Here is a 24,446-nt window from a genome sequence, read left to right on the forward strand (position 1 = left end):
AATTTTTGGATTACTTTTACTGCCATGTTCTACTTTCTTGAGTCATGTCTCGTCATGCAATTTTGGTTTGATTTGTCTCAAGTAAATACCCGAGACTTCAGTCCAACTCACTTACGGTACGTTATCATGTTTATGAGTTCTGCTTGTAATGTATGAAAATCAATTGAAATTCCACCGTGAAAATTTCACATCGTTGACCTGAATCTCTGACAAATGTCGGCATTATGTCTCCTGGTGGTGAATATTACAGACCTGTTATTGTGAAGCGTAGGCTGGAGGGAAGTGAAACAAATGAGATCCATTTAGTTTCTCCCAGTGGCACCAAGTGATAAAGTAACACACAACGAGATAAATAAACATTAGACTTTTGTGATTCCCCGCACACCAGTTCATGACGTGGATGCTACTCACCATAATCATGGTGGCAAAAAGTTGTTGGTGTAGGGATCCAGAGGGAAAGTAAATGAAATGACTGACAAAAATGAAGAGTTGGGCATGTTTTACAACTTTTAATTTGAATTCGAAATGGTTGACTTTATGTAGATCATACTTTGAGCATCCTGCTCTTGCTCCAACCCCAATTGTGTGGGGGCAGGAAACGTAGATGTTTTACACATTAGCGGGTCACTGTGTTCATTCTTGCAGGAAGCCAACCACAAGACCACAAAACGTTTCCATACAACCACAAAATCCAAACCCACTTTCCACCACAGCGGGCTTTAGTCTGATTTCTATGGCAGATTGTTATTCATGGGAAGCCGAACGTCTTCCCCGACCAAAAAACAAAAAAAAAAACCGAGGAAGGAGAACAACAAGCTGGGTTAATTAAATCCCAATGATCAGGCTCCAGAAGTGAGAGATTGAAATTGAGCGATTGGCCCACATACCAGCCTCATCCCACATCCTGCAGCCTGGAGATCCCCGAGGCTGAATCCAGCCCCGGCTAGTCTATTTCCACACCATCGATTTTGTCATCTATACAGTCCATAAATGATGGATATCCACCTAACGAGCACTGATTCTGATCTCTGCCCCCACTTGCTTTCTCACTTGTGTGCAAAATGTTTCTTCTAATATCTAAATCATATCCAAACGGCAACAGATTAAACACACTTAGTCTTTTTTTTTTTATTGATGCCACATTCATCTGATCGTATATACTGTGTATGAAGACCATGAGGTCAACTGGGCACTAAATAAATTCCCATCTTGCATCTGTTACTATCAAGGCTCTCTTTGAAGATACATCACTATCTTGGTGCTCATACTAGTGCGTTTGTAGTTTGATCCGTATGCCTGGATTGTCCCTGATTGTGTAATCTGCAGAATTTGCCTGAATCTGTTGCCTCACGTTTTACTGGCCCTCTACAACTCGCTTTATTCCCCTTCATCGATTTGAAATCCGTTTCATTTCCCTCCTCAGGGAATCTCGGCAGCCATCCTTTCTAAGTGCACGCGAGACGAAGGATTTATACCTGTCAATAAAAACCTTTGGTAAGTGCTTTCAGACCCTCTAAATCCAGCTACTTTCCTCACGAAAAAAAAACATGTCTTTTCCAAATGGCACAAATCACAGCTACTAAAACACACGTTTAGTTACCCCTAATGACAGCGTGGACTGTAAATAATCACCCAGGATTGTGAGAAGTGTGAGGCAGAGCACTCATATCCGTCCCCTCAACATGATCACTCCTCCTTATGAGGTGCAAAATTGGGATCCCCCATCCTTTCTGAGCCCCATTGGCAGTCTTGACAGAAACGCTGGCTCCGTAGTTTCACAGTGACGAAATGGAAGCAGGATCTGGGAAAAGCATCAACGTGACCACAGCGCAGCCTTTTCCCAAACGATCATGTGACCATTTGGAGTAAAAGACGAAAGCACAACGTCGTTCCGATCCCACTGGACACCCGAATCAAAACAAAGAAATGACCTCACTCAGAGGGGAGACCGAGATTGCATTTGAAATCATTGGATGACCGAAAGCGGGCTGTGCACGAGAAATGCCCTTCAAAACTGACAATGTTGGAGCAATTTTGCAAGAAAAATTGAGTTGCCAAGATTGATATTGCTAAGTCAAGATGAAAAAGACTGAACTCTGTCATTAAAGCAAAAGTTGAGTCATCCAACTGCATGAACCTGAACCTTAAAAGTCAAACACAAGGCTTATGCAAGTCATTCACCAACTTTTCATATGAAGAAAAATCCATAGTAGTTCTTCAAATACCAAAAATTATTCTCTAATCTTGACTTTACTGATTTCAAAACTCTGTTTTAATATTAAAACATACAACAACACCAATTTAAAAAAAAGTTTTAAAAAAAAACAAAAGAGACTTGCAAATAACTGATTCCATGGTTATCCTGGGAGGATCGCGGGAAGCATTCTTCACAATGAAATGCACATGTATTGTACTTCTCTCATTCAATTTAAGTGAGGCCCTAGAAGCAATGTACCACCAGTGGTACTAGTACTATACTTTAAGAATCACTGGTTTATCCCAAGTGGTGGCTCAGCTGGTAAAGTGTTGGCCTCACAGTTCTGAAGTCCCGGGTTCAATGCCAGACCTGCCTGTGTGGAGTTTGCATGTTCTCCCTGCACCTGCGTGGGTTTTCTCCGGGCACTCCGGTTTCCTCCCACATTCCAAAAACATGCAACATTAATTGGACACTCTAAATTGCCCCTAGGTGTGATTGTGAGTGCGGCTGTTTGTCTCTATGTGCCCTGCCATTTCAGGGTGTACCCTGTCTTCTGCCCGTTGATAGCTGGGATAGGCACCAGCACTCCCCATGACCCTTGTGAGGATAAGCAGCAAAGAAAATGGATGGATGGATGGATGGATGGTTTATCTTATTCAGTGGAGTTCAAGCCTATTCTACTATTCTGACTTTGAGTGAAAGGTGAACTACAATGTGGACTGTTTGCCAGTCAGTCACAGGGAACACAGAGAGACATCTTACATTGTCACTAAGTGGGATCTGGACCCAAACTGCCTGCTTCATCCTCATGTTGTCATTTATTTATTTATTTTTACAGCAAGACGAATGTTGTTCTAATAGGGGTGTGTTCACTTTATATAGCCACTTGCTCACATGCTGGCCACTGTTCGGCTTCCACATTCCCACTCATATGATGAGTACCTCTTAATGTTGCCGCGAGGATGGACGCCGTTTCATCTGTTATGTGTAAGCAAAATCCCCACGACGCTCCACAGGACCTCCCCCCTCACGAGACCTGTGCTCATCCCTTGCCATTACCTGCCTGGGCTTTTATAGGCAGTTCATCACACACAGGTTATTGAGCTCTTGAGTATGAGTCCCTGCCTGGATGTCGAGCAGTAATTAACTCTCAGCCAAGAGTCCTTCCTGGCCCCACTTCAGCTGAGATTAAAAAAAAAAAAAAAAAAGCCATCTCGGAGACTGTAGGAGGCAGCCACTTTGCATTAGAGGATATTGCATCAAACATTCTTGCACTTAGGAACAGACGGGACACGGCTGGCTGGCAGGAGGCCGTGGGGCTCGCGCCAAGGATCTGCCGCTCCTGCTTGATATGCTAGATGGACAAAAGTGTTTGTGTAGCAGTCCATTACAGCCACTGTACAGTCAGTGCCGGATCCATCTTCTGGATGCAGTGGGACGCATGATCGCCGATACAATCTTGTGGGTCTTGGAACAGCTGAGACCGTCACCCAGGTCACCCAGGTCACCCAGGTCACCCAGCCAAGGTTGATCAAGCCCTGACTTGTGACCCAGCGCCACCCGTCCATGTATCGGCCTCCAGTTGGATTTGTCCCCGGCGTCTCTCCACGACTGAATGCTTCTTTTGTTTAATGCCCAATTGGTTGAAGACTCATGAAAAGAAATAAAAAAAGATGGCCCCTTTGAAGTTGTAAGAGCTTCCAGTCTTCTGCGAAGTCGTTCTGCAAGATGTTGGACTGGGCCTGGGAGAATAATTCTCCACCCATGCAGAAGAGCTTTAGTGACCATATGTATTATGAATGTCAGTGTTTGACTGAATGAAGTGAAGTTCTTGCCCCTAAACTGTCCCCACATTGTTCTTCCCCAACCCCTGACTGATTCCCGTCTTGTATTCTCCAGTCGAGTAATTCTGATTAAAAGTGCTGTTGTAGTGAAGTGTTTCTGTGGATCTATTTCATCAGGTCATTGTCCTACGTGACGTGTATGGGCTGTCTCTCTTTCCTGTTGCTGGCGGCCTTGTACTTTATCACTGACGTAATGAGCTGGTGGGGCGGACAACCATTCATATACCCAGGTACCAGAGGGCTCATGCTGTTCAAAATATAAAAAGTGCATTTTCTTTCAAAACAACGCTAATTGTTTGCCACCCTCAGGGATGAACTCCATCTTTGTTTACGTCGGTCACTCCCTCCTGGGTTTCTACTTCCCGTTCAGCTGGGAGATGCGCTTCCGGGAAAGCCACTGGGAGTGGCTCTTCCAAAGCCTGTGGGGAACTGCATTGTGGGTGATCATTGCCTACTTTTTGTACAGGAAAAAATTCTTCCTCAAAATTTGAAGAAAAGTCTCGTGCTACATTTACAGTACAGGGAGCCCTCAGGTTAAGACGGTCGCGACCTAAGACGTTTCGACTTTACAGCGCCTGTCCCCCGTCCGCCATTTTGTCTGGCTAATGCTTGTCCGTTTTTATGCTCCGGGAGTATCTTCGCATTTTTCGTCTCCTTTTTAGACATTATCGCCCCCAAAGAAGAAAGCTGTCTTTTACAATGCTTCTGTAACCATAAGAAAATCCATTACCATGGAAACGAAGCTCAAGATTGGAGAAAGGAGAGACACCAACACCACCAAGGCTTCAGTTGGTCGACTGTGGTGACAATTATTAAAGACAAAGCCTGTTTTTTAGCACATGTGACGGGTTCCGTTCCTATGTCAGATACAATGATCACGAAACAAGGTTCTCTGATACTTGTCGAGATGGAGAGGATTGAGGACCAGGTTCCTTCGCAATAGCTAAGCACAGCCTCCCCTTCTTCTTCTCCATCCACCTCTCTGCAGTCATTCTCATTACATCATCTTGTTGATTTCAATGTATTTATTTTTTATACAAAGTATTTTGATGTAAATTCTGACTTTAATGGTGGAATCCGACTTGAGTCGAAATTTGAGTTAAGTCACTCACTACTGTAGGAACAGATTTCAGTCTTAGACCGAGGACTCCCTGTATATTTACTTCTCTATTTTGTTTTTCTTTGCCTCTGTGCAAGTCAAAACCTGAAGTCGACGTGTCTATTATGCACTCGATGTGTATCTTACCTGCATAAATACTTGTTTATATTTCCAATGTTGTCCATAGTGATCAGAAACATTCTGTTCTGTTCTGTTTGTCATATAAAAACAGCAAACATTTTTCAGTAATTTATGAATTCCTTATTTACTTGAATTAAAGACTTGCACTTGTGGTAGTACATTGCCCAACTATTTTAATATAATGCCCTTTTTAATAATTATGATTATATTTAGTGACATCAGCAAAATATCTCTTTCATTATGTTGAAGTGTTTTTACGATTTTGATCAAATCACGCAATCCTAGGGAGCATTCCGAATGAAGTTGAAGCTACCAAGTATGCTTCCATTGTGAATCATTCTTGAATTAAATTTAAGCTGCTGTTCAGTGAGTGCAAGAAATGTAAGTAACTCGCTTTGTGAATAATTTACAGTGATTAAATCAAACGGTGGTACTTAACAAATTAGAGCGATTCCACCACACACCGGGTCACAGTCATTATGGTTCTGTTGCCATGGCCACTCCTCTTTTCCATTGTGTGCCATCTGTTGTGTGAGTGACAAAACTTTAATAGGGGTCAAGATGCACAACTCACATTAATGGGACCGGCACCTCTCACCTCAAACACATCCTTTTGGAGACTCAAGGAAATTAAATGCAATAGATCAGAGGACATCGGCGAACGCATCGATGAGCCCCTGCATCCATGAAAGGCGTCGGGACACCTGCTGACATGACATGACGCCTTCAGGAAGAGGAATATGAATTTTATTAGCTCTTTCAGGTTCTTCCACACCTAACCATGCTTTTTTGAGAAAGCAGAGAAAGACCTATCCTACCGTACTATTTGCTACTTTTATTACTATATTACTATTATTTATACTATATGAGAAATAGTGTCCCGGATAACCCCTTCAATAATTGCATAGGCAGACTTTTACCAGTAAATTGTGTTAGCGAACATCCACTAACCACCAGCTGTGCCACTTGAATATCCACGCATCCATTTTTTGAGCCGCTTATTCTCACAAGGGTCGCGGGAGTGCTGAAGCCTATCCCGGCTGTCATCGGGCAGGAGGCGAGGTACACCCTGGGCTGGTTGCCAGTCAATCACAGGGCACATGGAGACAGACAACAGTCGCACTCACATCTCCAATTAATGCATGTTTTGGGGGTGTGGGAAGAAACCGGAGAAAACGCAGGCAGGCACGGAAAGAACATGCAGACTCCACACAGCCGGGGCTGGGATTCTAACCCCGGGTCTCAAAACTGTGAGGCCACCGTGCCGCCCCACTTGAGTATTGACGAAGATATACATACTTCAGAAGCAAGTGTGACTGTGTCATGATTTTGTGCTCTCCATAATGGAGTCAAAATGTAAAACAAGATACAGATTTGTTTTGAATATAGACCAAATATTCTGGGTAATTGAAAAGACTACTCAAACTGCATCAGGCATACTGCCAAAAAAGGAATTTTGAAATTGAGGGGATAATTTCATTCCGTCTACTTGGTCACAGGCCCAGTTTAGTTTCAAATACTGTTTGTGCTATCAGAGGTTTAAAGGATATCTTTTGTTGCATCATGAGATTTATGGATGACATTTGATGAGAATTTCAGCAAAATTCTGTGCCTTTCATTTAAAAAATGGCATACCCTGACTTTTATTTTTGCCATTCTTAAAAAAAAAAAATCTGTTCTAATGCCAAATTTTTTAACGTAATGCAGAGAGTCCAAATCACTAAGATTAAAATTTGCACTTTTTACTTCCTTAAAAAAAACTTTATTTTGACAAGTAGCGAGTGTAAACATTCATTTTGAATATCCATTAATCCATCCATCCATCCATTTCTTTACCGCTTATCCTCACGAGGGTCGCGGGGAGTGTTGGAGCCTATCCCAGCTGTCAACGGGCAGGAGAGGCAGGGTACACCCTGAACTGATTGCCAGCCAATGGCAGGGCAGATTGAGACAAACAGCCGCACTCACAATCACACCGAGGGGCAATGTAGAGTGTCCAATTAATGTTGCGTGCTTTGGGGGTGTGCGAGGAAACCGGAGTGCCCGGAGGTAACCCACGCAGGCTCGGGGAGAACATGCCAACTCCACACAGGCGGGTCCAGGATTGAACCCGGGACCTCAGAACTGCGAGGCCAATGCTCTAACCAGTTGCCCTACCATGCCACCAGTCAAAAACAGTATGATGGAATTCAGTCACGTACAATTGCAAATTACAATGAGGATAATGCATTGTTAAATTACTAGCTTTCCCACCACGGCAATCAAAATTGGGCATCTTTTTGATGCATTTTTGTATTGTTTCATTAGTGCAAGTGGTCATAACTTTGCAGCCAGCCAGTGGATTATATTATTTTTGGGTCATGAAAATCGCTCCTTGTTAAATACTACCTTTAGGCTGCATGGGTGAGAAACTGTGAGTTTGGGACCTGTTCCTGCTCAGGAGGCTCTTTGTGTGTGTGTGTGTGTGTGTGGGGGGGGGGGGTTCGTGTGTGCGTGTGTGTGTGTGTGTGTGTGTGTGTGTGTGTGTGTGTGTGTGTGTGTGTGTAAGTGTTAAAACTGTGTTAAAGTGTGTGCCTGGACAGTGTGGAGTGATGCATTGCTGCTGCCCAAAGGCAGGACACCAGTCACTCACTCACACAATGTTTGCTTTGCAAGGAATGTCTGCATGCAGCAAAAAATGTCACAACTTCTCAGTAGATTCCCTTACATTCCACTCATTAATGTTTTAGTTTATCAAACATGGAAATGACTACTAACGTGGAACCAAAACAGTATCTTTGTGCAAGATTGTGTCATTTAGAATCAAGATCAGGACCTGCTGAGACCCATCAGTGTTTTAATATGTATATTCCATACATCCTGCTCTCTCTCTATCAAGGGACATAATAGAGCATAAGATATCGGAGTCGGAGAAGACACCATTAGAACAATATATCCAGGATAAAGTTTCCACATGACAGACTATAGCTGTCTTGAGACATATGCTTAACAAGAATCAATAGGCGCAGGGGAGTGCGGTAGTTTAGACATGCGATGTCAAACCGCAATCGCCTTCAAGAAGCATCTTATTTAATGCTGGGAGGATGCATCAAATCTGGAAACCGTGAAACGTTTCTTCAGCATGTTGGCACTCTCCAATATCAGTCCAGAGTGACATGCTAAGTGATTCTTTCATTCTTCAAATGCAACTACCATCAGTACACAAAAAAAAAAAAAAAAAAATTTTCAACTTCAACGGCGTAGAAATGATGTTCACCTTCATTTCCTTCCCAGTCACAACAATTGACAATATGTTGCATTTCCAATGCCGGCAGAGTAGTTTAGGAAAAGGCTAATGGGTTTGAGTCTTCGTCAAGAACCCGGCGTGCGCCTCCTGGGAATGGAAAACTCAGGAGAATCACCTCACCATATTTATTATTAAAGCTTCTTCTATGCATGTGCAATATGATTTCTGCAACAATAAAGGCACAAGCTGATGTCATTTAATTTCCTTTAACAATGTACACACCACCAAAATCAGTGCAAAATCGGTCCGTGCACCATATTTGTCTCAACCAGTGAAGGACTTAACCCGAAGCCAGCGAAAACAGGTTGTTATGGAGTATCATAATTCTTATGGAAAGTGAAAATGATTGCTTGTGAACCCTGTTTGAATATGTTCACAGATTTGTGTGGTGAGGGAACAAATACACACAATAGATACTAAAACATAAACTCTTGGGGTCAAATGGTAGATTTTAGCTTTAAAAATAATCTACCAGGGGGTAAATGTTAGTTATCTTCAAAACGGGGCGGGACGGTGAATCAGCTGGTAAAGCGTTGGCCTCAGAGTTGTGAGGTCCCGGGTTCAATGGTTCCCGTTCAATCCCAGACCCGCCCGTGTGGAGTTGGCATGTTCTCCCCGTGCCTGTGTGGGTTTTCTCCGGTTTCCTCCCACATCCCAAAAACATGCAACATTAATTGGGCACTCTAAATTGCCCTTAGGTGTGATTGTGAGTGTTGTTTGTCTCCATGTCCTCGTGAGGATAAGCGTCTTGGAAAATGAATGAATGAGTGTTTTTGACAATAGATAAATAATACTGAAACTGCAGGTTTGGAGAGTAGTAGAATACATTCAACATTGTGCATTTGGGATACAAAAAAAAGGGAATTATATTTCCCTACATTTTGAGAATAATACTGGAACTAAGCAGAATACCTTTATTACCATTATTTTACATTTGGTAAAAAAAATATGATTATTCTGTAGGGTTAAAATTAATCTCAGAGCAGGTGTGGTCAACCTTGAATATTTAAACTAAAACCATTTGGACCTTCTCCACACAAACAAACAACACCATTAGCCACAAAACCCTTTGAACACCTGAAATGAGGATAACATTGTATACATTGGACTCCCACATACTTGCAACTTGACACCTGCAAATTCACCTATTTGCAGATCTTTTTTTTTTTTAAATTCTCTTTGAGGGGGTAGCAAAATTGTGTTTCTGTGCAATTATAATAGCCCTCAATTAATTATCCACTCAGTTTTGCCAGTCACAGTGCAGCAAATGGTGGGGTCATACTGTCTTGTTGGCCTGTGAGGCCATGAAAGTATCTGAGTGAAATTTGTGACTGGGCTAGCGAGTCGGGGGTGTGGGGGCAAGTGCAAGGGGAAGGAGAGCGATGTGTGGAGGCTAAAGGACACAGTTAGGTGGGAAACTAGATGAATGTTATATATTTTTTTCCTTTAGTATTTCCTTTAAGCCACGTGATGATGAGTTTTCCATCACTTCACACCTAGAATTTTAAACAAATATTGTTGAATACCCCGTGACAATACGGTCAGTCGTCAAAGGAGCTTTATTTTCCTCTTTTTTCATGCAACTAGACTTTTCCTATTCAGTCTTGCAGGCCCAAGAGGGAGGGTTCTGCAAGTGACTTCAACTTTTTGTACTGAATGGAAGTGGGGGAGACAGCAGCAGCTGTCAAAATAAAGTGTCAATCATAAAAATGGTCATTCTTTCTTCAGGTTGTGCCCACTCAGTTTACATCACCAATTTTCACAAGTTCTACATATATTTTAAATCCACTGTATTCAAATGTATTTAAACCTTTAAAAACAACTATTACCACATGTAATGGTTATTGTTAATTATTTCCTCCCTGGAGCGTGTGAATGAGATGATTGAGCTGCTGTCAAATGGTGCTTTTCCATTTCCTGCAGATGCTTTGTCGCCCGTTGAGGGCAATGAGGCGCTGATCTGCACCCCCCACCCCCGACCATGCAGCGCACATACCCGCCTCCCCCACCCCCTACGCCCCGTGCAGCCGGTCCGCCCAGCAGCCAGAGCAGCCACTCGGAGCCACCGCGCACCGCACCGCGGCATCCACGGGACGCGGAGAACTCGGAGTGGGGGGCCACGCGGGCCACCCGCAGCGCTTTGTTTTCATCGTTGCCTTCAATGGTTCCGCCGAGTGTCTGAATTGCATTTTCATGCATCAACTTTCACTTATGCTTGGCGAAGATGGGGTCAAGTTGTGCTTTCTCGTGCGGAAGCGCCGCCTCGGTGCTGCTGCTGCTACTGTGGATGCTGCTGCCAGGTGAGATTCAGCATCACTGCTATTTTGTCCCCCAGGATATTAAAAGTTTACCATTAAGGAGGGAAGATTATTTGAAGGAGAAACAGATTTATTTCTCACGGAAGACTTCAGCAGACATTCAAATCTGTTCCAGTCTTTATATCGAATCAAGTACTTGCAGAATAATTTGTTTAAAAAACACTTTGACAAAACGTTTTCTTTAAAAAAGGGAGCTTCACTTGAAAGTGAAAGACATTTTTTTTCTCTTGCATAAGACTGGCTAACATCCAAATGTGCTGTTCCTCCTCAAATATAACAAAGTACTTGCAGCATAATTTGTTTAAAAAGACACATTGTATTTACAAATGTCATTTAGAACGTTAATTTGAGTATTTTGTGTGGAATTAAGAGGGATGGGTGTACAATATGTACTATAGAGCTGCGTTTTTTTTTTTTTTTTGTGTGTATAAAGGGAAGAACACTTGCCTAAGCGGGGGTTGTATTTCAAAATACATTGTGTATAATGTGCACAGTTACTTTTCAGGTCAATATACGAAAATGATGCGTATAATTTGTAAATATTTCAGACTGCGTTTCTTGGTGCTTAATCTCTTTAAGGGCTTGATAACAGATTAGATAACTTCTTCCTGTTTGTTTTTGGAGCTGCAATACATGGTGTTTTAGCACAGTTCCAAACATATAGTTCTCACTTCAATGGTTCATTACCCTGCATGTTTATAAAAAAGAAAAAAACTAAACAACCAGTAAATATTGCCATATTGTAGTTGTTTCTCCGAACAATGCTTAGAGTGTGACGTGACATTGAGATGGTGTGTATGGTATGTTATGTGAGTTATGGCATGTCGGTGTACCGGTCGAATGAATAAAGCTATATGTCATAATATCATAAGCCCATTCACAATCCCACAGCCCAACTGTACCAACACGGTCGTCCCAAACGGTCTATATTTAAAGTGGCGCTCATAGCTCAGGAGCATGGACGTCCTTGTGGGGACACAAACTACCGGTCGGTATATGTTCTTTGGACGAAAGTCCTGTGATGAACACTTTAACAGTTAAATAACTCACTCAGGGGGTGGGCGAGAACCTTTGTCAGACAATTCTGTGTTTTCAGTTTGGGGAAAACCTTTTCATGGTGACTGTGGCCCAGTACACAAAGCAAGGTCAAGAAAAAGGTGTTTGGTATCGACTGTTCTTAGTCCAGTACTTAGTGCTGTATTAGAACAGAGTTTGTAAAGGAGGCCAACATTAGTAACCGGACTATAAATTGGATTAATAACAACTCCAATTAATACATAAGCGTCTTCCATAAATGATTTGACGGAAGGAATTAAAATTTGTGTGTAAGTGGAAGGTGTCCTAATACTGTCGCCTGGCCAAATGTTATGTGGATTTGCTGATTTTCTATGGGGGGCCTGGGGCCACTCCAATGCAGTCTTATCCAGCAAAAAATAGAGCACTTCAATCATACAGTCAGTCTTTCCAATCAAGATGAGATGGTCGTCCTCCAATGAATTGTCTTCAGTTCCTTTTCTGCAAAAGTGGCGTGACCAGTAAACGTAATTCCCCAGAGAGAGAAAAAAAAACGTCTTCTTGCCGGGTCGTTCAAATGATTGATGATCATTTTTGAGGTGATGTGGCCGTATGTAATGTCCTCTGATTATTTGTCATGTTGACGGCAGTTCTCAGGGCAGGCAAAGGTTGATTGATGTTACTTTGCATCACACATCCTGCACACACGACCCGTACATATTTTTGCGTCTCACTCCCGATTGGCTTCACACGTCTTCCATTAGAAGTTATTTCTTCTCACGCTTGCTGCTGCTTTGGTTTGCATGAGAAAGTGAAGGCTGCGATCCTAATTAGCTGACGGCTACGTGATCCGCTCACCTGACTGATTGCCACGACAAAGGTGAAAGAGGAAAAAAGGAGGGCAGCAGCAGCAGGCAGGTGTGGAGCAGCTGCTCACATCTCCGGGCAAACACCGCCTGTTTGTTTTCTTTGGGAAAATATTGTCAGAACACAGCGGCCACTTTGTTATCTGTTGCCCAAATGACGGATCACATTGATTTCATTGTACTCTCGACCCCTTCACGACAATGACACAGACTCTTTGTTGGAGCTAATGATGTAAGATGCATCTCAGTGCATTTAAATAATTTACATGCAGTACATAGTCCTTATTATGTCATGTGTGTAATATATGTATGTCCTGTTCCAAAATAACAACAAATGAGACATCCACTTGAACCAGAAAGGGAATACTCTCGCTCAGTTTCACTTTATTGTTTACTTTAAAGGTCTAGTGTCATCCCTATAAACATTCTAAAATAGATATTGAAATGAAAAATGCATATAAGATTATTCACTTCAATGTCTACATGAAAAAATAAATATGAGCGGAGAGCGCGTCATCAATGTGCAAAGTTGCGAAAGTCTCATTCGACGTCCAAGTGGTCGCCATATTGGCTGCGTTTGCTGTCCGTGACATCAACCCGTACATTCGCCATTGAAAATACGCTGTGGCCCCTACTGTGGGAGACGCCCCTTCAGACATGGAAGCTCTTTATGAAGAAAACATCTCACAACCGAGTGAAGTGTCCGGGGCAATATTACCCTATTGTTTCGAACCATATTTAGATGATATGCGGATCACGGCCAAACCACCTCCACACCCTATCCACCTCCGCGTGGCGGTGATAAATGCCCACTTCCGCAGCGGACATGAGCGACCGCGCGACGAGCCACCCTGGCCGACAAGGCCAGCGGCAGGCTCGGCCTTGTCAACCTTCCGATGCACACATCGACACATTTATCAACCCTGATTTATGGATTACGCCCCCCCCCCCCCTATTGTTTAGTCTTTGTAGCTGTATACACACCTACCTGTCATTTGGAACCAACGAAGCTCTCGTCATTTGCACCCGTGGAATCCATTTTCAAGATGAACTGGGTCACTGGCAAACGTATGAAGGGTAAATCCATCCTCCCGGGTGTTCAGCAATGTCCAGCAATGCAACGAGCTGGCATTTTGGCTAACATGAAGGAACAACGAGCTACCTTCCCGGAGGTTAAACTAATAGAAACAAATGAGTCCACTTGAGGCCGTTCCTGCCATGTACGTCACTTCCTGCTTCTTCTCGAAAACAAATCCCTCGAGAGGATTTTCATGGCGGGAGTTACAAAAGGCTGTATACTTCAAAATCATGTTTTGTGGTGAAAAAACGCATGGGTCCATGTCAGCTGCCGTTTTTTCTTTAATAACACACTAAAAATCATGTATTTCATGACAGTGGCACTTTAACGAGGATACTTTTCTGTACTGCAACCAAAGTGAGAGCCCGGCTTGGTTTTGCACCTGTCGGTACTGTAAATGACCAGCTGGCTCCTTTCTAGGTATCTGCTGTACCTATTAGTCTGGCTAGTCACATGTCTCGTTCACTTCCATTCGTTCTGGCATGGTTGCCGTCACCCTTTAGCCTTTCCGACACTGATTTTGGGTCTTGGTGGAGGGATGTACTCAAATGATGTATGTGCAGATAGTCAAAATGGCATCACCACATAAATGGGCTAGAAAATGTGGATTTTTTGTTGTTGTTGTTCTGGCATAGAAAGGAGAGGTGTTTCTAATATTTTGGCAACCTTTCTCAGCTGGATAAGAAGGAAAATCTTGTTAGGCTGCACATTGATTGACTGGTTAGCACTCCCATTTCTGAGGACTGGGGTTCAAATCGGGCCTCGTGGTGTTTGTATGTTCTTTCAGTTTTTTTTTTTGTTTTTTTTTTGTGGGAACATGAGCGCGAATGGTTGTTTGTTTCTATGTGCCCTGTGATTGGGTGGCGACCAGTTTGTACCCCTCACCTCGCTTAAAGAAAGTCGGGATGGGCCCCAGTCCCCCCGTGACACTAGTGAGGAAAATGGATGGATGGATAAATCCTGTTAAACTGCGTAGCTGTCCTTAAAGTTGTGTATGTTTAAGGCACTAATGGCATAAGAGTGAAAATAAATTGAGCGTGCCTCATTTTGGGGTCTTTAATGTTTTAAACATTTGTCTAATGCATTCGGAGGCCATCCCCATCCTTCCCACTCCAGGTCGCGTGTTACTGATTGCTGAAGTGTTTCTTGCCGAGGTGATGAATCAGAGGAAATGGCCAATTAGCGCTCAGCAGCTAATAGTGGCCGCAGGCTACACCTTTAGATAACGGAAAGGGACGTGAAAGATCTAAAGATTGTCACAGTTGTTGGAAAGCAACAACAAAAAAAATATTATAACGCTTTATCCAGTTAACAATTGATTTAGGCCAACGTAATCAGTCACAAGCTGCGCTGTGGAGTCCAGACAAACCTCATGACAGGCTTTTTCAGAATCCTTTTTAATAGTGCACACTCAAATATAATCCATCACCTCCGCCAAACCGTTTCTATTCCTCCGAGTTGTGTTTCCCTACCTTTGACCCTCTTTGCCCTTTGGTAACCTTAGCAAAGTGTTAACTTCCAGCAATGTCTTGTCCATCCCAGACACGCCGATAACCACAACCTCTCTCAAATCTCCTCCCCATCTGGCTTGCATCATTTTCATCAGCATCTTTCTCTTTGAGCAGCACCATAACAATAAATCTCATTTGGTGCATTCTGGTATTTGATTTAGCTCTTTATTGCATTACATGATTTAGTAAAGCTTCTGTTTTGTGTTGCCAACATGGAAGTGTCATTAATCTTTTCAATTTGTCTCTCTTCCTGTCACTATGCCTCTTTGAATATAATTTGAAAACATGATGGTCAAAGTTATTTGGTGAAGATTTTCTTGACATATTTGATCTCAGTGTGTGTGGAACGTGTTCCTTCTCATTATACAGTAGTGTACAAAATAATAGCAGTCCAATGTGACTAACCGGATGAATCCACGTTTTCGGTATACTTCTTTGTGATATGTTAAACCAGTTACCAGAGGGTCCAGTAGATCCTCAGAAAACCAACAAGAATGGTGTGTGTTCATTTTGCAAACTCAAAACTCAACTTGTGACACATTTCAGTTGTCATTCCACTCCAAGATTCCTTCATGACATTCCACAATTCGTTTACATTTATTGATTTTGCTTCAGAAACAGCATTTTGTATGTCACCCCACAAGTTCTCGATTGGTTTAAGGTCTGGGGATTGGGCTGGCCACTCCATGACATTAACGTTTTTGATTTGGAATCAAGACTTTGCATGTTTACTCGTGTGTTTGGGGTCATTGTCTTGTTGAAACACCCATTTCAAGTGTCCTCAGCACAAGGCAACATAACCTCTTCAAGTATTTTGATGTATGCAAACCAATCCACGATCCCTGGGAGGCGATAAATACGCCCAACACCGCAGCAGGAGAGACATGACTGTTTCATGATGCTTGCACCACCATGCTTCACTGTCTTCTTCATTGTGGACTGTGGCTTCAATTCACTTTGCGGGTCGTCTCACAAACTGTCTGGGGCCGCTGCTGAACACAAAAAGAGCACTTTTACTCTCATCAGTCTGCAAAATGTTCCTCCACTTCTCTTTGGGCCTGTTGATGTGTCCTTTGGCAAATTGTAGCCTCTTCTGCACATGTTTTTTTTGTTTGTTTGTTTTAACATAGGGACTTTGCGGGGGTTTCTTGTATATAGATCCGCTTCACACAGGCATGTTCTCACTGTCACAGTACTTACAGGTAATGCCAGACTGTCTTTGATCATCCCGTAGCTGATTATTGGCTGAGCCTCTTGCCATTCTAGTTATTCTGCCATTTATATTGATGGTTGTCTTCCGTTTTCTGCCACGCGTCTCTGATTTTGCTCTCCATTTTAAGGCATGGCTGTATATGCATGTCCTGTATTTAGTTGTTTATTACAGTAATTTTTTCATCTTTTCTTTAGTCATGCTCAACATCATGACCATCTTCCTATTGGCAAATGTAGTTGGTGGTTTTAAAAAGTGGCTATTGATATTCAGATTTGAGATGTCTGTAAAGCACTTTCGATCATTTTCTCCCTTTTCTGGGAATCCAAAAAAAGAAGCCAACAATAATAACAATAATGTACATACAAGCACAATCCCAGGAAAGTAATGTTTGTGTTTTTCTCTCTTTTTTTTTTTGCCAAGGTTTAACATCCCCCTCTGAACTTCCCCAGCTCTCCGCATGATCCTTTAGTCAGTTATGGGTCATGCTTCCTCCTCATGCTTGGTTAGAATCTAATTTGCTGCGATGAAAGGACAAGGAGACGTTGATTGAAATCTTGCCCTTCGGGAATTTGGGCCTTTTGTTTCGCATCGGTCTTGACAAGTTATTTTCCAGTTCCCCAGTGGTGCCCACTGTGTTTTACATCGTCTTTCCAACTATGAGACATTTGTGTGCTCATAGTCTGTATGGCTGTACTGCAGATCAAGATGGGAGGAGTAATAGTATGTTATTATTGCATTAGTGTACTGCAATCATGTTGTATTCTGCGTTTTCTCCATCCATCCATCCATCCATCCATCCATCCATTTCCTATGCAACAATATGCAAACTCCACACAGGGAAGCTGGACCCCGACTCAAGCATCCAAGCGCTAAACTATGAGGCGGCTGTACTAACCACTTTTCCACAGAGTCCCTTCATTTAAGTCTTTTATTTTTGTATGTTTGACCTCTCTGTTGCCTGTAAACCTCCCTGAGCATATATTGAACCCTTTACTTCACTTGGAAATTCATTTTCCGCCAGCCATTGCCAGAAACCTTGAGAGCTTTAATTCCATTTATGATGGGGGATCCACACCTCCACCTCCCATAAGGCAGAATCTGTCTTTTTGTTCCATCATGCGCTCCATATTCAAGATAGATGTAGGAGATGGTGCAATGTCACTAAAACGTGAACAGATATGGAACCAAAAAAGGCCACAAAGTAGCACTAGAAATGTTTTGTCAAGTTGAAGTAAAGTACGGTAAAGTTTCATGATCCAAGTTTAATAATCCAGGAAATCACGTTAACTGTCAAATACGTGGCGTTGCTCTATAGTTTTAATATATAAATATGGTGTTCCTACTCCATTGGCAACTGGAATGAAATTTTTTTTTAAGTTTAAGTTTTTTAAGCAGACTCTGGTTCCCCAAAGGATATAGAAGTGCAAAAACTTCATAGGGCACCATTAACTTTTTTTTAAAAATCATTTTCAAGTAAGAGCAAGCAGCTCAACAAGAAACATTTACAGGGTAGCCCAAATGTTGACGATTATCAGGATAAAGTATGGAGGGAGGGTTTATTTTCACCATTTTGAGTCAACGTGGTATCACCCAAACCAACCACCCCCAGAATTATTATAATGGACCATCTGCCTGCAAACTAGCAAGTGGCCTTCTTACTAACCCCAGAATGGACTTATTTGCACTTTTGATAACAGGGAGGTCTTCACTTTTGTGACATTCACATTATACTTAAAACGGTCAAAGAGCAAATTGTACGGTACGTAAAATTAGAAGCGATCTCGTGCAATTTCCGCTGCTGCGTACATTTGCGTGCTGCCGATCGCTTCATCGGTGCTGCTCTTCAGAGACCTTCTGTCAAAGCAGGATTGTGAGTGACTTTGCGCATCACGCAAAGAATCCATTGACAGACCCCAGGGAGTTCTGAAAACTTCATTTGTACTCGCATCTGACCCCTGAGGAGATGTTCTATTAGATTTGTGGATGACTGATGAACACGGTACGTTGGCTCTCATGCTCTTCTCATCTCTTTGAGCTAATTGGATTACATGATTTGGTGTAATGGATTATTATGTTAAGGTATGCAGCGCAGTAAAGTGAGCAAAAGGCCTGATTAACTTTTGCTGGAAAGTGACCAGATACATCGTCAGGCTTCCCGTGTGACAGGAAATGGCTTTATTTCCTACTTACAGCTTATTCCTTTTAAAGTATGATCTTTATTCAATGCTTCTAGTGTGATGTGATGAAACAACACGAGCAAAGGAGTCAGTCTTTACAAGCGATCTTGTCATGATATCTGATGATTAAGTAGGAGGGTAATTGTAATGATTTATCCTTGGATGAATAGGACAGAGTGAATTGGATTATAACACCACAGACCTCCGTGTGAAGCTACAAAAATGATCCCGTTTTATATTGCAAGTAACGCTTCACTGAGCGGGTCCATTATGATTTCACACGTGCCGCCATCATCTTCTCTCCATGTCTGCCTCATCAGGGGAAAACAATGATCATCACTGTTGATTACCACGGCTATTGATTGGTCTGCTGCCTTTCCAATGAGTCGTTTCCAAGGACACATGCAGCGCATTGTTGACCTTGGCAAACAAAGGCCGCTGTGTTCGCACCAACCGAGCGGAAAGAGGGAGGATATCATCTACCTCTACTGCTCTTCGGTGCTTTCTATCAAGTGTGATGTTGAGCTGGTGGCTCTTGAAATGATTTCCTCGAGATCTCCAAAGCATGTGGGCCGAGTGAATCTTAGCACGTGCATTGCATGAGCTCATTGCTGGTAAATCTATCAGTCAAAGCGTGCATTGAGCTAATTGAGTTCCCGTCTTTGTCTAGGACAACAGAAAGGGCGTCTCACCCAATCAGGCCTGTCTGAGGACCGCTAGACAGACTTTGGTTTGCGACGGCCTCTCATAGATATTGTGATGAGCCTCCGTCCACTTTGTCCTTCCGCGGATAATATACGAGACAAAATGGACACGTGGGTCGTTATTACCTCCTGGCCTCTCGACAAGGTCGAGCAAAGAGTGTGTCGTCATTGTGGCTGTTTTTGAAAAGTGTTTCTCGCATCCACTCAGAGGTAGAAAATAGCTATTGAAAACATGGAGGATGGATGCAAGAGGCCTCTTGTTCAAACACAATGCCTGTTTGCAAAATTACATATTCCTGTCTTTTAAGAGAATATGTTGACTATGTGCAAAAGGCGCAGCTCGGCATCAGCTTTTATAGCTGTCCGTAGTTGTAAAAGGTAATGTTTGCTTTGCTATAACACGCTAATGCGCTCCCCGAAATAATTTACTCATATTCCAATTCCTGGAAGAACCTTGTTTGCAGTGTTATGTACGTTAACGTTACATGGTCTGAAGAACTGAAATGTCACATTTGTATCATTCTCACGGGGGATGTAATGAGTCAACATGTTCTTACAGACCGAAAATATCATTTGCCTTGAGAGGTCTGCTGGATCCATTCAATTCATTAAGTCTGATCACTTGCCTGCCGTTAGCTTCAGTCCTGGTTGAATTTTGACTGATACGAATAAGTTGTCTTGCATGGCCACCGTGGCGTCAAGCCAACATTTGCTTTCATAAGTATCTTTTGCTCCCCTCTCCTGGGACCTTCTAGATGCTGAACCGAAGAGCTTGGTGCTTGCTTTTTGTATTATTTATCTTTTCTCATCTTGAAATAAATCACTATTAGTCATTATTATCAATTGTCTGCTGATTGATGAAAATGATTTAACTACCGCATTCCACTGTGACAAGCACGAGTCTCGCTTAGCAAGATAATAGTGCCCTCTAAAGGCTATAATTGGTATAATTAGAGGCCAGCGCCCCCACCCCTCCGTCCCCAGAATTTTTCCCCTACATAGCCCACAACCAAAAGCATCCTCACCAAAACTGTATAACCCTCACGCAAATCCTAAAAGGCAACAATAATAATAATAATAATAATAATAAGCACCCACCCAAACCATTTAGTTCATCAGAGGGCAAATTTAGAATCATGTCTTTTCCTCCGGTCCCAATAATGATTGTCTCTGGCCACATTTAAGCAGAAGGGTTAACAATGCAATTGATCAAAAGCATATCCATTGTCATATGACTAAATCCATTTTGCACAAAATGCTGAAAATAAACAAACAGCGTTGTAGTAGGGCTACTTATGCCATTCTGGTATGTAAAGTATTTTGTTTGTTTGGTATTTATCAATGTTTTGAACTGCTGTGACTGAAAATGTACTTTCTGGTGTTGTAGAATTAATTTAAATTCAATTGTTATAATTTCTCCTACAGGAGGAACAAGCAAGAGTACTGCTGGGTTTTTTTGTCTGTTTGTTTGTCTTTTGTATTTTTAATGTCGCAGCTACACTGAGTGAATCACAATCTTTCAGGAAGGAACATTTTATCCATCAATCCAGCCTCCTGTCATCCAGGTCCTGTGAAATTAAATCAATGTCTGAAACCAGAGCCGAGGCCTGAATTGCACCAACAGAAATAGAAAATCTAGTTTTGCTGTCTGCTAATGACATTAGCGCGCTCCCTAAATGGTTGCCCACTGTCGTCAAAGAGGATCATAGCAGGGATGTAATTACAGGCCCGACACTCGCATCTCAGTTTTCCTGTAAAACATATAGCCGATGGGATGCAGCGCCTTATGGATTCGCCTTACAAGCACATATACAGTACCGCTTCCTCTGGCAGGTAATGATTCATTTCTCCTCTGTGTCATGTGACCTGGCGTAATTAAACTTCTCAAGGTTTATACAAGGACGATTGGAAACCACATGGTATCGACCACATGAGAAATTCATTAAAAGAGCTGCACAAATGCCATTTGAGCCCTCCTTTCAATTTCCGCTCACTGAACAGAGGAAGAGGATTGAATGAATGGAGCATGTCACGTTCCATTTTTCTGCTCTTTAGCAATAAATTAAATATATACTGTACATTTCATGTTATTAGTATTTTATTTTATGCGATCTAAACGGTATGGAAAATGTAGGGATGGGTGGATAGTTGTTTTACATCCATGTTTGTGAGGATAAATGGTACGGAAAGAGATTATAATCCCCGCAGCCCAATCAAAGTGAAAGCTGTGCCCAAACTCTCCTACACCACAAGTGATTTCTTCATCAAAGCTCATGTTAGTCTTCTTTTTCAAAAACCATTATTATTTGTGTGTTAACAGGTGCTAAAGGATTGTACTTCCCTCAGAATGAGTACAAAGAGACCATTTATGTGGGTCAGGCAGCTGGGAGCCTGCTCCTCCAGGTCCACGCCATGCCGGACAGCGAGTCAGAGAAGGCGCACTTCTACCTGTGCTGGCTGAGCTCGACCAAGCGGCCTGCCTACAGCTCCTGGTTTAATATGGATACCGACACCGGGGTGCTGTCCTTGAGCAAAACCCTGGACGAGAGTGACTTCAGCTCGCTGTGTGAGCGACATACAAGCAGTTCACATACATCTAGAGGCTTTTGGAACCGTGCCGTCAGCTATCTTCTACTTTAAGATTCAATTAGATGGCCTCCTCTCTTCCCATACTGATAAAGGAATTGCATCATCAGGAAGAGTTCTGTTTGAGATTAAAATGCTTCTGTTTTTCTCTCTCTCTCTGCATTTTTATCAGATAAACCTTCGTGGTCGGTGAAGAAGTTGTCCCTCTATGTTATGGTGCTGCCAACGCTCACCAAGCCATTCTTGTGCAGTACAAATACCCCTCGGATTATCCTGGACTTTGTCAATGCGACAATGCCACAGTGTGCGGAGACGACTCTGAAAGAGCTATGTTTCCCTCATCGGGGCACCCCCAGACCTCACATCATGGAGAACAGGTTCCCCGGGACCGTAATGCAGCTGCGACGACTCTCGAGACTTAATGTGTGCCCCAACTACACCATCTCTTACAGTGTGGAATCAGGTTAGAGACCAAAAAAGTCTAAAATTGGACTTGCACAAGTGACTTTTTTGTGTGTGTTGATATAGCCCTGAATATGGTGCAGGTTTTCACCAAGTTAAGGTCGCAGCTAAGCATCAAACTTCTGACACCATTTATCTCAGGAGGCTGAGATTATGTGTCCACTGACCACATCACCAAGGATCTCGGCATTAATATAGGGAGTAAAGAAAAAAGCTTGCCCAAAAAAATAAACCCTCAAGTAAAGTATAGAGACCTCATGAAAAAAAAGTATTACAGTAGTATTTGTACTTCCTGAACCAAAGACCCAATTCAACATATTGTTCATGGACTACATTAACCTGATGATGATATCCAGATTTTTTTTTTTCCTGGCAGATGTCCCATTCCAACTGTCACAAAGTTCCTTGTAACCCCCATTTTGCGTAACACTTGGGTCATGTGTCCCAAGACTTCTGCAAACTGGCCACAACATAGATGACCTGGTAGCAAAACATTCCATTTTCGAAAAGTCCGTTTGCTAAACTGCCACTGCACAACCGTGATGTCCGTACCGTCACGTCACATTAAATTAAAAATAATGGAGGTTGTTGTTGAAGATGTTACACGCTTTCTTTCAGAAGAGTGCTTTTGAATATTTTTAAGTTAATTCCTGTTGTCACAGTGGACCAGTTGGACTTCACAATCTTTGAGAATGAAAACGCCAAATATTGAAGCATTTATACCGGCCAATACTGCTTAGGACAACTGTTTTGGGAGTAGGGGCTACTTCTCGGGTATTAATTACTGAGAGATCATACGTGATTCTGAAAGAACATATTTGCCCAGATTACCTTCAATTACATTATTATTAATAACGAATTGTTCATCAATTTCAAGACATCGATAATGGTACCATAATTCCCGGCCGAGAGAGCACACCCGGTTATAGTGCTGCTCTAGCGCTAAACCCTTTCTGTGTACCGAGGCTTATAACCAGGAGCATTAATACTAGCGCCGTGCTAACGCTAGCGCCGCATCACCGCATAAACCGCAGGGTTGAAAGCGTGTGAAAAAAGTCGCAGCTTGTAGGCCGGAAATTACGGTAATTACAATAATTATCAGCAGATCTGAAGGAATCAACTCAGTATCAATAAATAACACTTTATTTCAATATATATGAAGGTGTCACACTATCAGAATTGTGACTTTGATTCTACGCCTGCGTAAAGCACCAAATTTGTTGGTGTTGGTGACCCCCTTATTTGCATCGTATCTTGAAGCACACTCTGGCTGACCACCCCCCCTCCTCCCCCCAAATTGACAGAGCACATTTTCATCAGTGTGCTCTAAACAGTGGTGATTTTTCTCCTTTTTGTTATAACAGAGACGCCTGCACCATTTGCTGTGAATCAGAACACCTCAGAGATGGTCGTGACTGCTCCTCTAGACCGAGAAGAAGGTGAACGTTATAAGCTCCTGCTAGTTTGCACAGTCCGGACGGAGAGCGCCGTCACAACGCTGGACACCCCTCTGGATGTTTTTGTCAACGACGAGGACGACAATGCGCCATATGTGAATGGAACAGACAGGGCAGATATTGTCATCAGCTTCAATCGGACTAAAGTAAGAAATCAAAACTTCAAAATCAATCTGAAATGATCTCCACAGAAACACTGACTGATCTCACTTGTTTCTTTCCAGGGTGGTACTTATGGGACATTGTCAGTTTTTGACAGGGACTTGACCTCTATTTATTCTATAGACCAGAGTCACAATAGGTATGTTGAGACCCTGCTCAACACCGACCAATGGACAAGGAAAACATTTGACGTAAAACGCACCTTCAGTGAAATGAAAGCTGCTCACAACGGCGTCAGAGAAACCGTTCATAACTATCGTATGGAATCCTATCTGTTGAACGTCAAGTTTTTATGAACAGGTGAACAGAACTTTTCACCATGCCCTTTCAG

The 24,446-nt window shown here is 42.5% G+C and overlaps 1 protein-coding gene across 1 annotated transcript in view; it reads left to right on the top strand.

The window, feature by feature from the left end:
* Positions 1-24,446, top strand: part of ret (ret proto-oncogene receptor tyrosine kinase) — a 54,280-nt gene that overhangs the window by 21,568 nt on the left and 8,266 nt on the right. Inside the window, exons 5-8 of the mRNA XM_061836782.1 lie at positions 21,769-22,067; positions 22,230-22,497; positions 23,861-24,099; positions 24,178-24,373. Coding sequence (XP_061692766.1) covers positions 21,769-22,067; positions 22,230-22,497; positions 23,861-24,099; positions 24,178-24,373 — 1,002 coding nt within the window. The remainder of the gene's footprint in view (positions 1-21,768; positions 22,068-22,229; positions 22,498-23,860; positions 24,100-24,177; positions 24,374-24,446) is intronic.

This window comes from Syngnathoides biaculeatus, chromosome 12 (genome assembly GCF_019802595.1).
Source record: "Syngnathoides biaculeatus isolate LvHL_M chromosome 12, ASM1980259v1, whole genome shotgun sequence".
Taxonomy (NCBI): domain Eukaryota; kingdom Metazoa; phylum Chordata; class Actinopteri; order Syngnathiformes; family Syngnathidae; genus Syngnathoides; species Syngnathoides biaculeatus.